Source organism: Macrotis lagotis, chromosome 2 (genome assembly GCF_037893015.1).
Source record: "Macrotis lagotis isolate mMagLag1 chromosome 2, bilby.v1.9.chrom.fasta, whole genome shotgun sequence".
Taxonomy (NCBI): domain Eukaryota; kingdom Metazoa; phylum Chordata; class Mammalia; order Peramelemorphia; family Peramelidae; genus Macrotis; species Macrotis lagotis.
Window position 1 is genome coordinate 124,013,781 of NC_133659.1, and position 16,662 is coordinate 124,030,442.

Genomic DNA, 16,662 nt, shown 5'->3' on the forward strand with positions numbered 1-16,662 from the left:
CATACAAAAAATAAGATATTTCTGCACTATATGAAACATGTTTCCTAAAAAAAAATTTAAGTTCAAGTTCATATATTAAGTCATATTTTGAAGAAACCTAAATAACCAGCAAGTATTGCTTCCAAACAGGGTGGGAGGTGATCTGATACTGATTAGGCTATTTCAGTAATTTTGCAGATACTAATGGAGTTCAAATATGCAAATTTAAAATGAGCAACTAGAATAACAATACGCACATATGTAAAGGCATTTTTCTTATATTTTTAAAAAAGGAAATATTCTTGAGAATTATGAATCTATATGTATCTTTAAAGTAACTTACCTTTCATCTTACTCAGAAGAGAAAGCATAGTGTGAAGACAGCAAACAGACTGTGGCTTTTCAAGAATAGCTTTTTCTTTAGAGAGCCAAACATTCAGGAGGAGAGACTAAAATTAAAATTTTTAAAAAAGTTGTTCATTATAAAGCAAGCTAGTTTCAAAAATTTTTATATTTGCTAGACATCTTTGGAAAAAAATCTTGCACTTTTGTGAACATGAGCCATGTCCCAGTTTGTTTTTGGCATGTAATAATATCTGCCTTCATTGTGTGACTTAAGGGTTGTTTCTATACTCCTGACTATTTAAAAATGTTTTTATTGTCTTCCTTTGACATTTGAAATTCTCATCATTAAAGTCATTTCTCTGAATTAGAGCATTTCTTCCAAAAAACTTTATTAAAATAAAGATTATGTGTGAGAGACAAGACATCAACATAGCTTAAGTAGCTTAGCTATTTCTTCCTCAACAGAGAAAGAAAATAAGAAGGCAATTCTGAGATGGTCTTCATTGGGGAAGAGTCACTATCCAGAATAGTGTTACCACCCTTCTTGGTATGAGAACCTTTAGTGCTTACATAGAAAGGAAAAGTCAAAAAACGAATGAGGGAGATGTTACTGAAGTTCATTTTATCTATCTGTCTGTCTGTCCGTCCGTCCGTCCGTCCGTCCATCCATCTATCCGTCCATCCATCCATCCATCCATCCATCCATCTATCTATCTATCTATCTAAATTCTGTCTATGGTCAGACCTAAGAGGAACCAGACTATCATAACATTTCCACTTTCCCAAAAATACTCTATTAAATCACTATTAAATCTACTCCTAAAGTACTATTAAATCACAAAAAGCTCTTGAGCAAAAACACTATCAACATTTATGTGATTTTATAGTGGCCATCAATCTCACAGGTTTTAACTTGACCCATCCTGAGCCAATAAAATCTATGATTTATGAAATTTATTCAGAGTGTGACTTGTAGTTTATAAACAGTTTAGCAGTACAAGATTATATGAATGTACTAGAGGATTAGAAGCAGTGAAAGACTTTTCTTACTGACTGCAATGATACAGTGAATTATAGCTTAAAACTAAATTAAAAGGTAATTAAGGCTAGGGATCAAATAAATTTAAATATAATACTTCAACTTTTAAAAGTTTTAAAAAATTAATAAACCTGAAAATTTTGCTTTGCACCTTTTACAAATTAATTTTTAAACCATTTTAACTGCTGCTATTTTAATTTTTACATTCTTATCATAAGGCTAAAAATATCTCTCTAATATACATAAACATGTTCTAATTTCAACTACAAACATTTTTGGGGACAAATTGTAGGGAAATAGTTAAGTATAATTTATTCTTCCCTTTGGACATAATGCTAAGTATAGATTAGATACATTTAGCTAGCTTTTAATTTCAGGATATAAAAAGTAATGTTTACTTTTCATATGGCTAGTGTGGGAATTGAGTAGACCACACTGACTCTACATTGTGAGTCAATTGTGAAGCTAGCTCAATTTCCTTTCTACTTAATTATGAATCTAGTCCAATTTCAATCTACAGAGAAAACCTTACTTAATGGTCTGAACGTAGTCCTAAATATCTGGAAAGCTGAACCACCTCTCTTACACAGAAACACTTAACTAAGGATCTAGGTTTTGCTGATTAGAAATCTGTTCAGGTTCAAAGACTGATTTAAAGAATTTTCTCACAATTATACATCTTAAGTAACCCATTTTTTACTGAAAACCAGCTGCATACTGATCAATCACTTAGCTTACTTTTTCCTTCGATTGGATACAGATACTTGGGGGGGGGGGTTTGAATACCTCTTTTTCTGATTTAAGGGAATTGTATCTGTTTACTCTCTCCCTCCTAAGTAGAAAACCTCCTAACCCTAAATTAGAAATCAGAAAATCTTGTATATAGATTTATATCTTATTAAACTGTTTTCTTTTAATACATAATAATCTGTACCCCAGAAGCTAGTGCCAAGCTGAGAAAGTCTGGTCCTAATTTGTTATACATTCATTGCTTAATAAATCAATATGCTCAGAAGCTAGAACCTTTGTTTCCTCAGTTATTTCATATTTCAAGTGTCATATCAAGTCCTCAAACATAACTGATGTTGTTATCAGATAGGATTTCTCAGAATAGAGGTTATGAAGATCATTTTTCTTTGTAACATAAATCTGATATAATTAAAGTGGTGCATATTTAGGGAAAAATATTTCAGATGGATTCTAAGTCTGATATAAAATAAGATCCCCATATTTAATAGTCAGTGAGTTAATAACGTTATAATGCCAAAGACATGTCCCAAATGGAAAAGAAAAACAGTAAAACAAAATACAGCACACTTTACTATGTCTCTCTTAAAAATATTCTTCTAAAAATCAGATTTTTAAGTGCCATGTTATAATTTTATCTATATTTTTCCTCTGTTATAAACTGATTGATCTCTACAATAAACAAAGTCTGAAGATGCTAAATAATCAGTCCTGCAAAGTATGGTAGTAGAGGGATAGCTAAGCTGTATAAATCAGATCCCTATTTATTATTTTAAAAAGAAGATTCAAAATTTTACATTTATTTTAAGTATTCTCAGAAATAGAGAATTTGTCACTGATTTTACATCAAAGGCTTTACAAAAATCAATTTAACAATTGTCTGTATTCTGATATAGTTCACTGATACAAATGATAGTATTCTCCATGAAAGTTTGCTATTCATCTGCTTATCAAATTTCATGTTTATTTTACATTTGCTGAAGCTTATGAAAAAACTTACTTGGAACAGGAACAAAATAATAATTTTATGACTAATAATTAAATCTGTCAATAAATTACTTGAATTATTTTAAATGTTTTTCATCTACTTTCTATGATATTTCTAAAAGGAAAGCTATTTGCTATAAGCAAATCTAAAAGCCTGAAGGTTTTCCTAAAATTCTATTATCTCTGAAAAAATAAATAAATAATAATGAAAAATGAATACCAATAAAAGTTGTGGGCTAAATCCAGCAGATTCCAAAGTATGACACATATCTTCTGTGCAGCTTTCTCCATGCAAGCACTTCCAAAAAAAGAAACTTCCTAATAAAATAAAAATGCAAACATAATAAAGTTTTACTCAATTCTGTGCTATTATAATCAATTTTGATTAAAAAAATTTCAATATGAAAATAATATCTAAGAGGAAAATGAAAGTAGCTGTATATATTTAAGACCTTTTGGGAATTGTTGATGCATACTATTTATTTGGAGCAAGACTTAAAAAATAACAATTGGGTATGGGCATTTTTGTCATGAGGTCAGTACTCAATAAATACAGGTGACCTAAAACATTAAATACAACAAAAATGAACAGCAGTACAGCAGAGTGGATGGAAAGAGAGTCACTGAAGTCAGGAGCAGCTGAGTTCAAGATTCAGACATGTACTGGCTGGGTGGTCTAAGTAATCACCCTCTTCTCAGTTACAGAAGAGTAGATAATTTGTATGAGGGAGGAATCTTTCACCCCAGGAGAATCCTATTCTGATAAAATCAAAGGTCTGGTCCTCTAAAATCATATGCTGACACATATATAACTTTCAACTTTTCAAAGTGCTTTCTTTTTTGAATTTAACAATTTTCCCCCAATCTTGCTTCCCTCCAGCCACTCCCCCACAGAAGGCAGTCTGTTAAGTCTTTACATTGTTTCCATGCTATACATTGATCTAAATTAACTATGTTGAGAGAGAAATCTTATCCATAAGGAAAAAAAAATATAAGAGATAGCAAAATTACATAATAAGACGGGTTTTTTTTAATTAAAGGAATTAGTCTTGTTTGTTCAAACTTCACAATTCTTTCTTTGGATACAGATGGTATTCGCAGATACCCTAAAATTGTCCCTAGTTGTTGCACTGATGGAATGAGCAAGTCCATCAAGGTTGGTTATCACCCCCATGTTGTTGTTAGAGTATACCATGTTCTTCTGGTTCTACTCATCTTACTCAGCATCAGTTCATGCAAATCTTTCCAGGCTTCTCTGAATTCCCATCCCGTAGCCATTCCTCAATTGATGGACATTCACTCAATTTCTAATTCTTTGCCACCACAAACAGAGCTGCTATAGATATTCAAAGTACTTTCTTTATATACATCATCTCACTTCAGTCTCATAATAACCCTGGAGATGGGCATTTACTTAAGAAAACTAAGGTTCAGAGTATTTGAGGAACTTTCTAAGGATCCCTGGTTTCATATCATAAATCTTAGGTGGAGTAGGAAAGACAGGGAAGAATCTAGTGTAATATCTACCTAAAGCCACATATTCCAATTCACTTATCTTCTTTACAGTGATCATATCTTTCTCATATTCTAAATATTCCAGGAAAGTTGTCACAGGCAATGCACCATCTTTATCATCAGCAAATCTGACAGTGGTCCTGGTATTTTCTTGTTTATAGTTCTCCAATAATGCCTGGAGCCTAACCAGTTCTTTTTCATCAAGCCTCAACAACACAGCTAGCTCCTAAAAGACAAAAAAATACAAAATTATGACTTTTCCTTGCATCTAAAAATCTCTCAAACCCCTGTAAATGGAATTGACTTTTGTATTAGATTAGAAACAAAAAATTTTGCTTATTGCTATAAAGACACTAATGATTTTTGCTTCAAATTTATTACATTTCATAGAGACATCATGTGACAAAAATACAATAATCATGGAATAAAGAACACAAATATTTTCATAAAACCTTTAAAATAACAGTAAAAGATTCTATAATTCTCAGTACTAGAAATGAAACATTTTAAAATATTGTGCAGTAATATATACAAAACAACAATTGGTCTAATTCTGCTAAGAAAGAAAATAAGACAGCAAGGTCGTGGGGAATCACAAAAACTGGGAATCAAGTCCTTTACATGTACAGAATTAAGAGATTTCCTTAATAATAATAGAAATAGATAAGGGAGGAATCTTAAAGATTATCCTGTTCAAATTCTGACAAAAGCATTCAACTTTATAATATCTCCTGTGAGTTATCAGGCAATTTCTGCTGGATCACCACCAATGCAAAGATCTCCTAAAGCTGCTAATTTCATTTTGGGATAATTTTCTAATTGTCAGAAAGAAGCTCTACCTTAAATTAAGCTAAAATCTGTGTTCTGGTAACTTTTACTCTTTGGGTCTAGTTCTGCCCATTGGTTATAGAGAATGAATTTATTTTTTCTTCTGTGCAGTACTGCTTTAAATATTTGAAAACAATGAACATGTCCTTAAGTATTCTCTGAATTAAAATTTAACAGTTCTTTTTTAAAGCATTTCTATTATTAAGTAGTTTTCTGTCCTTCCTTTTGCTATGCAGGCCTTTTCCAAATTAGGGAAATAGTTTCACAAGGAAGAGATTTCATCTGAAGTCTTACTCTGATGGCTAATCATGATATGGAAATGACTAAATTCTTAAAAATTATGCCAGCAAAACTGATATGTTATTGTCTGATCTTGCTATCTCTTATAATTTTTGTTTCTTCCTTAAGGATATGATTTCTCTCTCATCACATTCAATTTGGATCAATGTATACCATGGAAACAATGTAAAGACTGGCAAATTGCCTTCTGTGGGGGGGGTAAGATTAGGGGAAAAAATTGTAAAACTCAAAATAAATAAAAACTTTTTAATTCAAAAAAAATTATGCCAGCAGAATGTAAACTGGCAGGTCCAACTAGACTGAAAAAGCTTTAAGTAAATTTGGAAAATGATCATCAAGCTGGCAATGGGATAATGAATTTCTTGGTCATAGCAACTCTCAAAGAAAGATTAATTAGCCATTAAGGGACAGCAACAGACATGGGCTAAAGGGAGTAACCACACTGTCAAAATAGTGGGTCTCTAAAGAATTAGGGCAAATAAAGATTAAGCTAAGGAGGAGCCTGTGTCTTCATGTATTATTTTTATACAGAAATTATAAATGTCACTAAGGGAATATGAACTCTAATTTGGAATATTTAAGATCTCCAGAGTATGTGCATGTGCAGACACCCAGGCACCCATGTGTGTACCCATGCTCACACATACAGAACAAGAAAAGATCTAAGTATTTAATTCCTCCGACTCTCATTTTATGACTGAAGAAACTGAGGACCACAACTGTTAAATGAACTATAAAATTGTAGTTTCACTGAAAGACACCAAACTTGAGAGAAATTTGACAAAATTCTGCACAGTGATTTCTATGAAGAAGTTGAAATCTTAAATTAAAAAGTTATTTGAATAATAAATTTATCATGTAAATCATGAAAATTAAAATAAATATTTATATAAAACAGCTTATATTATCTTTTGCTTTTATTGTATATTTTAGAAGTCAATTTTTTTTATTTTAAGGACAGACCAAAATTTAATGAACTTTTATAGATTAATAGTAGTCAATGTAATATGCTATTTCAAACAGACTACAAAATGAATTAATATAAACTAAAGAGATAATAATGGCGACTAAATTACATTTTTGTATATAATATAGTTATTAAAATAGTTTAAAACATGGGGGATATTCTTTATAAACTAGAAAAATTTAGCTGCAAAAAGCTAAAAAAAGTTATTCACAATGACATTTTTAGACATAGAGTAGTGTCTTTCATTAATGACACATTACACAAAAAGGAAATGAATCTATTATGTATTAAGATAAAGGTTCAATAACAATAGCTAGGATTTAAGATTTGCCAATGCACATTACAAATATCTCAATTTATAAAAACAAATAATATCATCCTATATAGATAGCTCAGTGTTGGATTGGTGGTATTCACACCTGTTAAAAGTCTCAGGGAACAATTATGTAGGATCTCTAAAGACAATTTAAAAAGATCATAGGCAAAAATAACTTCAAATGAAAAAGCATGATCAGATTACAACCTATAGGTAGAGGGACTATCTGCACTGATGAAGTTATAGATTCACTGGAGTATTGAAACAAAGAACAATTTGAACTTATTCCCTCCAGAATGCTGAAAATAAAATTAGTTTCAAAAAGCATTTTTACCTAATTTTTGTGTTTATGAAATGAATGTATATACTGACATTCTTATAAACAGAACTTGCAAAGTCAAATTGCTATAGTAAGTAAATACTAAGTAGTAATTTATAAGGAAACAGGTTTTGTATTTTATGAGAGGATAGCTAATGAAGCAACTATGAATGTACAGTGATTATGGAGACATGATGATCCTTTTCCTTGGAATATTATTCACCATTATAAGATTAGGGGGAAAAATTGTAAAATTCAAATAAAATCTTTAATTTAAAAAAATATTATTCACCATTGCTAATATCAGTTCAAAATTCAAGACAGTTAAGATATGACCTTGCAGGGGCAGTTGAGTGACACAGTGAATAGAGCACCAGGCCTGGGGTCAGGAGTTCAAGTCCAGCCTCAGACATTTAATAATTACCTAGATATGTGATTTTAGGCAAGTCACTGAACCCCATTGCCTTGCAAAAAAACAAAAAACAAAACAACAAAAAAAGAAATGGCCTTGAAATTTCCAATGGTAGGTAATGTGCATCAATAAAAACATTACAGTGTTCAAGCAAAGACCAAGACAAGTCACTGGTGAAAACAAAGACAAAAGAAAAGTGATTTAATAAATATTTGTTTCTCTGAAAGTGAGTTTCTCTTGTTCAAATAAGTTTCTCTTTTCCCTTTAAGAAAAGAAATATTGACTTTCATATCTTAAAAGGATTAGTGACTTCACAAACCTTAATGAATTCATTTCCAAGATTACTCTTTAGACAGATTGATAAAATGTATGTTTTCACAAAGGAATTTGGGGCAGACAAAGTTGAGAGTTACTATTCTCTTTACTTCATTGTAAGGAAAACTCAAATCAAGTCTATGGAAAGGAAAAAAAATAAGACTTCTAAAATTAGTTCAGTGTCTGGCATATAATAAATGCACCATGAAAAATGCTTTTTTTGATTGATTAAAAAAAGTCAAAGAGAAACTATCAGATTACGGCAAATACAGTAAGGTATTTTCCACTGATTAAGTATTAGGGAAACTAAAAGGTTCATTTCATAATTATTTTAAAACATTCATTTACACTGACTTATTTTAGTAAACTAATTTCAAAACAATACCCATCAGAACAAATAAGATGAATTTTCATTTTAAAAATACTGAGAAAACTATCTAGCTTCTTTAATTCTTCAAAGTTAATCCTTTATATTTCAAAAATATCATTTTTAGTAATGCTAATCTATTTTCTTGAAGAAACCTCTTAGAAGAAGCTACCTTATTAACTGAACTCAGATATAAGATAAAAGGTTGATTGAGGATGAAAAATGGATTAATAATAAAATGTAATTTATTAGATACAATGAAAACAATATCTAGGATAAAAACATTATAGCCAAAGCAGTCACATAAGAATTCTACAAGGATCAGTTTGTGGTCTTTAAATAAGAAAATAAAAGTACTTCAGTTTCTACTTTTACCACTTTCAAAAGACATAGGGAAAGGTTCCTTCATTGTCTTAATATCTATGTATGAAATCTTCTTGCATAGGGAGAGCTAGGTAGTAGAGTGGATAGAGCACTGGCCCTGGAGTCAGGAGTACCTGAGTTCAAATTCGAATTCAGACATTTAATAATTATCTAGCTGTGTGACCTTGGGCAAGCCACTTAACCCCATTACCTTAAATGAAAAAAAAATCTTCCTGCATAGCTACATTTGATGATTACTCACATTATTGGAGAATGATGTATCTGAAGACAATCCAAGTGAATTCAGTTTATTGACTGATTCATAAAGATGAAGTAATTTAAGCTTGTTTTCACAAAATTGGAGCAATCCTTCATCAACACATTCAAGCTCTAAAGCAATGGAGGGAAAAGTCAAATTAAATAGCTATATTTAACAAACATTAAAATATTCACATTAATTAAATCTTTTAAAATTGCAATTCATGATTCTTTGATCCACTATAGTTCATAATTTTCCTTAACAATCTGACTATATAACTCCCCAACTCAATTAAGTGCAGTGTCTTATAGACTTTATAACAAAATATAAATTCCTCTATTGAGGTTTTTTAAATAACCTGACTCCACCCTTGTTTCCAGGCTTATCAGATATCACTCTACCTTCTGTTCAGTCCTACAGCCAAAATGCCATCCTTCCCTTCTTCACACATGGCACATCATGTTGTGCACCTCCATGTCTTTGCCCTGGCAATCTCATTTGCCTAGAATGTCCTTGGGCAGTTAGATGGCACAGTAGATAGAGACTGGCCTTGAAGTCAGGAGGATAGGATTTCGAATGTGGTCTCAGACACTTGACACTTACTAGTTGTGTGAACTTGGGCAAGTCACTCTATCCTGATTTTCTCAAATACATCAATTAGGAAATAATTTATAATTATTCACATAAAGACAAGATGATAATAGATTTTGTAAAAATAAAATATAATAATAATTTTTTAATACTTGACACATTTTATTGTATTTAATCACTTTCCCACTGAATTAACATTTTATTCCATAACTATTAAGGTAAGCATTTAATGTCTCTCTACAATTAAAAGCAAGCAACTATATTTAATTAATGTGAACTATCATTTTACCTTGATTTGTTAAAGTGTCTAACAAGGTCTGAGTGATGTTTCTAAGGCAGGAAAATGGTAAACGCTCACTTGCTAAAATGCTTTCCAAAGCCTAGGCAAAGGAAGAAAGAAAGAAAGTCAGAAAATCCATTATTTTCATTTCATTATATTTAGGGATTACTTTCAGAATACTGCGATTTGAAAGTAAAAGTAATTTATATAAAATATTCCATATGAATACCAGCAATTTAACAAATACTGCAAATTAGTAAATTTTGCATCATGCTATATTAAAATATAAGTCACAGATCTGAAAGACAAACATTAAAGAAAGATTGAGGTGAAGAACAAGAAAACCAAAAAAGAGAACTATTGTAGAAGATAGAGAGGAAAATATTTAATAGGAAGAGGTTCAGTAAATCCTGGGCTGCTAATGGAATAAAGGGAAATAAGTTACTATCATGACAGTAAGAAAAGTATTGACGCAAGTTTACATTTCAATTTTGATTGGTATAACCTTATATGACTGGCTAGTCAACAAACTTAAGCACTTACTATTTGCCAAGGACTATGCTAAATCCTGGGGATACAAAGAAAAACAAAAACCCCAGTCCCTGCCTTCGAGGAGCTTATATCCTAAAGGGGGAGATATGTAAATAACTAGATAGATGCAAGATATATATACAGAGTAGATGGAAGGTATTCTTATTGGTGAAGGCATTAGCTGCTAAGGGAATTAGGAAAAGATTCCTACAGAGATGGAGCTGAGTACTGAGGGAATAAGTAAACATCCTAAGAGTGGAGGACAGCTAATGCTAAGGAATGGAGAAAGGAGATAGAAGGTCTCGTTCATAGAACAGCAACAGTGGGCAAGAACAGAGAGAACGTGGTCTAAGAAGCCCAGAAAAAAAAGAAAGGGGCTGGGTTATGAAGAACTTAAAATACCAAAGAAGTTTTTATTTGATCCTGGGTATAACAGGAAGCCAATCAACTCACTAAGCAGGAGGGGGCCTGTGCTTCAGAAATATCACCTTTGCAGCTTTATGGGGTATGGGCTGAAATGGGGAGAGACTTTCATCACAGAAACCATGTGGTTACCACTTACTGTGGGGAGCACTGTGCCAAGCACTCTGATTAGTAGTTTACAAACACCTGATTTTAACCTTACAATGACTCTGTGAAGTAGGTGCTATTCTGATCCCCATTTTTGAAGTAAGAGGACACTGAAGCAGGCAGAGGTTAAATGACCTGGCCAGGTCACCCAGGTGGGGCCCTAAGTGGCCTTAGGTCTGCTTGACTCCAGGCTTAATGTTTCATCTACTGTACCACCTCGCTGCCTGGGTACAACAAATTTCTCCTATTTCCAAAATGTCCACTATTAGGATCACTAAAGAGCTAAAGTGCACAAGTTAAGACACAGGTTAGTTCCCTCTCCCGTTAGCCCATCAACTTGAGGTAATCTGGTAGATTAACCAGTTAAGACTGAAAAGACAGAAACAAGGCAGATGCCAAGAAGAAGATTGAAGTAATAAGCTCGAGGGTGCTGAAGAACAGTTTAGATACATGAAGAAGTAGATGGGGACAACAGGACATGGAGTAGCAGAGAAAGAAATACGCAGTGTGAGGGTACAGAAAAGGGAGATGATTTTTATCACAGATGTGTGCATACATATTTACCTGTTTTTTGGTTGCAGGATACTTAATATCAAGAATTAATTCCTTTACTTCAGTTTCAACTAAATCTAAAAACAATCAAATAAATGTTAAATTATGATAATTTTGTAAAACTTTGTATTACACATTAGCTATGCTATGAGTTTTTAAATTAGTTATGATTCTTTTAATTCTATAATGCATTCCAAATATGCTAATACAGGTCAATTCAATTTTACAGACAGATTCTAAGCTATATGTATAAATCATTAAGGATTTGGAGTGTACTCATTAGACTCTGCTGAGTTTTAAAAATAATTAGGTGCTACTGCTGATATTTAATTTAAAATTTTTTAGATTTTTTTTATTCAGAAAGTGATTTTACTTAAGGACACTTACCAAGATTTGGAGTTTTCATTTTCAGTAAAGTTGCTAGTTTCTTCACTAAGTGCAGATCCTTGGCTCGTTCACTTTTCTTATCACTTAAAACAGTAAATAAATAGTGATTTTCAAAAAGGAGAAGGCATTTCCTTTTTTAAAAGACTTAAAATTTCTCTTTGTCTTTCATTTTTTACTTTTGTATGCCATTATTAAAGATATCAACTAAATCTGAAAAAAAAAAAGCTCTCTGTTCGCTAAAAGAAACTACTGTGCAGAGGCATGTTCAATAGAAACAAGATAATAAACCTTACCTTAGGGCTAAATGGAAAGGAACATTAACTGTTTTTATGCTGCCAGACACTGGATCAACAAGACAGATCTGGTAAGTTTGTGGCTGCCAACTCTGACTGGTAACATTATTTAAGCCCATTATTTTATAACCAGGATACAGTAACCTACAGAAACCACATACCAATATTATAAATACATTGGAGAAAAGAAAAATTGTCAAAGTGTAATTTTGTTAGAATTAAAGATGTCTAGGAAAATATTTATAAGCACTAATCAATTCTACAATGATTGATTAATATCAGGAAAATGAGCTGTCATGATTCAACTAGCAGGCTGATTTTTATTTTTTTCACAAGTAGCTAAAGAAGAAAATAAGCATAATTCAATTAGAATTAAATATACAATCAGCTTTTCCAAGGTAAGCAGGCAATTTTTCCAGAATATCTTTTGGGACAATAGGGAGAGAGTCTAAAGTAAAGAGTTTTAAGATCTGAATTTTGACACATAGCAGCCATGTAACATTAACTCACTTGCCTGAATTTCATGTTCCTCAATGATAAGATGAAAAGAATGTGTTAGTGAGCAATAAGTATGCACTTACTATGGAGCCACAATAAGAAAAGAAAAAGAAAACCACTTGCCTCAAGGAGCTTATGATCAAATAGAGAAAGACAACATACAAAAGAAAGTTAAAAATGGGAGGGGTTGGAGGCAGCTACGTGACACAGTGATAGAGTGCTGGCCCTGAAGTCAGGAGTACCTGAGTTCAAATCCAGTCTCAGACACTTAATAATCACCTAGCTGTGTGGCCTTGGGCAAGCTACTTAACCCCATTGCCTTGCAAAAAACCTAAAAAATTTTAAAAAAATAGGAGGGGTAGAAGGTACCCAACACAAGGGCATGGTGGAGTCCAGTCTATGTAGGACATCTTGTGGGCAATGAAAAGCTGAATGATGTATATAAATGAAGGCTTTGGGAAGAATACTAAAGTACAAAGTCTAAAATTCTGTAAGTCTTTGAAATTAGAAAGTGGATTGGGCCAGAGCAGGGAGGAAATTATGCTGGAGAGTCAACACCATGATATGGCAATGGGGGGGGGGGGGGGAGAAAAGAAAAAATAGTGTTGGTCCTCAAGGAGCTCACATTCTAACAGGGAAAATCTGCAAATAAACAGGTTCATACATGAGATGAAGAGAGATAGGTGGATAAAGGAAGCATTTATTAAATTCTAGATGTGTGCTAAGCATTGAGAATACAAACACAAGCAAGCAAGGCCATGACTTCAAGGAGCATTCCTTCTAATGGGGGAACCACATGAAAAGTACTAGAAAGGGGAAGGGACAATTAGGCAGCAAGAGGCCTGAAAACATGGGCTTCCTGAAAGGGAGGAGAAATTTCATCATTGGATCCAGATCCAAGAGTAGGATCCAAGATTTTTTTGGGGGGGAGGAAGATAAGGATGCATAGCGTGATTGTGTGTGTGTGCGCGCACAGCGCGCACCAAATGATGATCTTATCTTGAGTGTGGTGAGAAAGAAGGGAGGCCATCTGGAACTCAATCTAAACAAACAAATAAATAAATGAACAAACAAATAAATAAATAATAATACTGATTTATTAAATAAAAAATGAAAAGTGAAAATGAAAAAAAAGAAAAAATCTAAGGAGGGAAAAAAAAGGAAGATTAGAATAATGGCAGGAGAGAAGAAGATATGACATAGATAAAGCTAGGAGACCCACAAGCAGAATCCAAGGTTCTGGTGGGAAGATGAGAATGATAAGCCAAAAGCAGAATGCATGATTTGAAGACAGTAGGAAATTACAGAGTAAAAGGACAGTAACCTTAGACAGGGAAGGTTCTAGTCTAGCAGCTGGGAAAACTAGGAACGATCTACTGAAGGCAGCATTGGATCTGAATCTTGAAGAAAGCCCAAGATTCTAGGGGCAGAAGTGTATGAGCAGCACTTCAAACCTTGGGAACAATCAGTCCAAAGGCATGGAGAGAGGATATAGACTGCTGTGTTTGAAGAATAGCAAGTAAGCCTGTATGGTTGAATCTACTTTGTGTGCAGGGGTATTAAGTATAAGAGAATTGGAAAAGAATAAAGAGGTGAAGAGATTTAAATGACAAAAACAGATTTCATATTTGATCCTGAAGTAAAAGGGAACACCTGGAATGAGATAATGACATGGACAGACCTACATTTTTAAAAATTTTTATTTATTTAAGGCAATGGGGTTAAGTCATTTGCCCAGGCCACACAACTAAGCAATTATTAAGTGTCTGAGGTCAAATCTTAACTATCCACTGCGCCACCTAGCTGCCCCCTCAGACCTGCATTTTAAAAAATCTGAGATTGTCTTCCAACTCTGAAATTCAGTGATTCTAACACATCTCTACATTCTTCTTCAAGTTACCCTCCTGACTCTGGTCTTTCTCTACCAGACTGCAAACACCTCTGCACTCTGGAAATGAGCTGCCTCTTCCTCTTCCCAGAAGCTCCACATTGAGAAGGCTACCTCCATCAGTCACATCTCGTCTCTGCTCAAGGCTGGCCCTGACCTAAGGTCTTCCTACCATGGACCCCACCCCCAACACCCCACCACAATCACACACACTTTTCAGTTCGTTTCACATGTTTTTTTCCCTCATTAGAATGCAACCTCCTTGAGGGTCAGTAATGTCGTCCTTTCCTCTTATATCTGTATTCACAGTACCTAGCTCATAGTCTGTTCTGGTTGCTGAATGATGCCCTTGAAAATCTCACAGCTTTTTAAATAGAAGAAAGACAAAGACTAAGGAAAAAAAAATGAATTGGAGCTGTGATTTTGTTAGCACAGGAAACTTCAGTATAAGGAAAACCTTCTACCAATGCAGTTGGAACTTTTTTTGCAATTTCTAATTTATATGGTTATATCCACTTAGCAATTCTCACTATACTAGATAACTTAGTAAGATAAATTTGGATTAGTTCAATACTGAACATTCACAAAGTATAAAGGTCTGTGACAAAGACTTGGGGTACCTATTAAAATGAGTGTTCAATATAAACTTTTTATATTGAAAAGATATTCCAGCAAGCTATGATGAAACCAGCAAGGCTAGAAATGACCATTCCAGAGATACTCCTTTAGAGGTTTCCAAAAACTGCCATTCAGAGGTGGGGAAAAAAGCAAGAGACAGCAGCAGTGGATTCTGACCATGGTATCTTCCATGAGCCTCAGTTAAAAAGGAAGACAAACTAATCAATTTCCAAAGTCCTACAGGGCCTCTGTATTAAAGAATTAACATCATCTATCTCAATTATCCCTTCCGCATCACTGGGTTTAGGGGTGTAGCACCCTCATGTCTTGGAAACCTTCCCAAAAATTTCTGATCACTGCTTTATACCAAGAAAGAAGTATGAATTTTTTAATGGGGTGTTTACAGTATCTTATTGTGAGTATTTGGTCACAGGCTGTGTTGTCTGTATGTTATCTACAGTTTACACAAGTGTCACAAAATTCCTATTTAATTTCTTATGCCAACCCACCACATATCAAAACTATAATGGGCAAAGTTGCGATGTGAAAGGGACAACTATAGTTTATTTCTTACTTGAAAATATTTTTCCCCTTTCTTTTCAATCAACAAAAACAGTTGTGTTAACTCACCTACAGTGTTTTCCCACATTAAAAGCTCCCACTCTGGGGCCCTGTTGAGTGCTCCACACTTCCAGAATCCCCCTCCTAGGAGCATAGATCACAAGAAATTGAGCAACTCTACTTGGACCTTGTGTGTTTCCGAAAGGAGATAAATCCATCTTTTCTGATTCTCTTTCATGAAGATCTTCTACAATTTGGATCCAACCAATTTGGGCATCACGGTAGCCTTAAGAGAAAAAGGAAGATGAAATAATTTTATCTAAATGCACTGGTTTCTACAATTATAGTTAGGATAGTCTATTAGGTTCATAAAATAGTTATTTGTTAAGTATTGATGATTTCATAAAAAGGATACAGATGTTGAAGATTCCTGCAATGTATATAGTTAAATGAATAAGGTTTCTAATTCTCTTAAGATTCTGTGATTCTGTGAATCTATAAGAATTAACGCCTTTTTTCTGCCTACATTATGACCACTCAAATGCCACATCCTCCCTGTAACTTGTCCAAGAGCAGCCCAATCAGAAGTTATCTTTCTCTTTATTGACTTATCAACCAGGAAAGCTAATGGTTTGAGTCACAGTAAGAGAGGTTATGCGCCTGTGATAGTTCTGTTGTACTTTATCCTGGTAGGACCACATCTGAAGTTCTGTATTTAGTTTTGGATACCATCTTTTTTTTTTTTAAGCTTTTTTGCAAGGCAATGGGGTTAAGTGGTTTGCCCAAGGCCACACAGCTAGGTAATAATCAAGTGTCCAAGGCCAGATTTAAACTC

The 16,662-nt window shown here is 33.4% G+C and overlaps 1 protein-coding gene across 1 annotated transcript in view; it reads right to left on the bottom strand.

Annotated features, from left to right (window-relative positions):
• RAB3GAP2 (RAB3 GTPase activating non-catalytic protein subunit 2) overlaps positions 1 to 16,662 on the bottom strand; it is an 85,465-nt gene that overhangs the window by 31,686 nt on the left and 37,117 nt on the right. The window contains exons 13-21 of the mRNA XM_074220906.1: positions 15,897 to 16,113; positions 12,263 to 12,406; positions 11,970 to 12,052; positions 11,595 to 11,659; positions 9,939 to 10,029; positions 9,062 to 9,189; positions 4,625 to 4,838; positions 3,318 to 3,415; positions 323 to 428 (exon numbers count right to left, since the gene is read on the bottom strand). Coding sequence (XP_074077007.1) covers positions 323 to 428; positions 3,318 to 3,415; positions 4,625 to 4,838; positions 9,062 to 9,189; positions 9,939 to 10,029; positions 11,595 to 11,659; positions 11,970 to 12,052; positions 12,263 to 12,406; positions 15,897 to 16,113 — 1,146 coding nt within the window. The remainder of the gene's footprint in view (positions 1 to 322; positions 429 to 3,317; positions 3,416 to 4,624; positions 4,839 to 9,061; positions 9,190 to 9,938; positions 10,030 to 11,594; positions 11,660 to 11,969; positions 12,053 to 12,262; positions 12,407 to 15,896; positions 16,114 to 16,662) is intronic.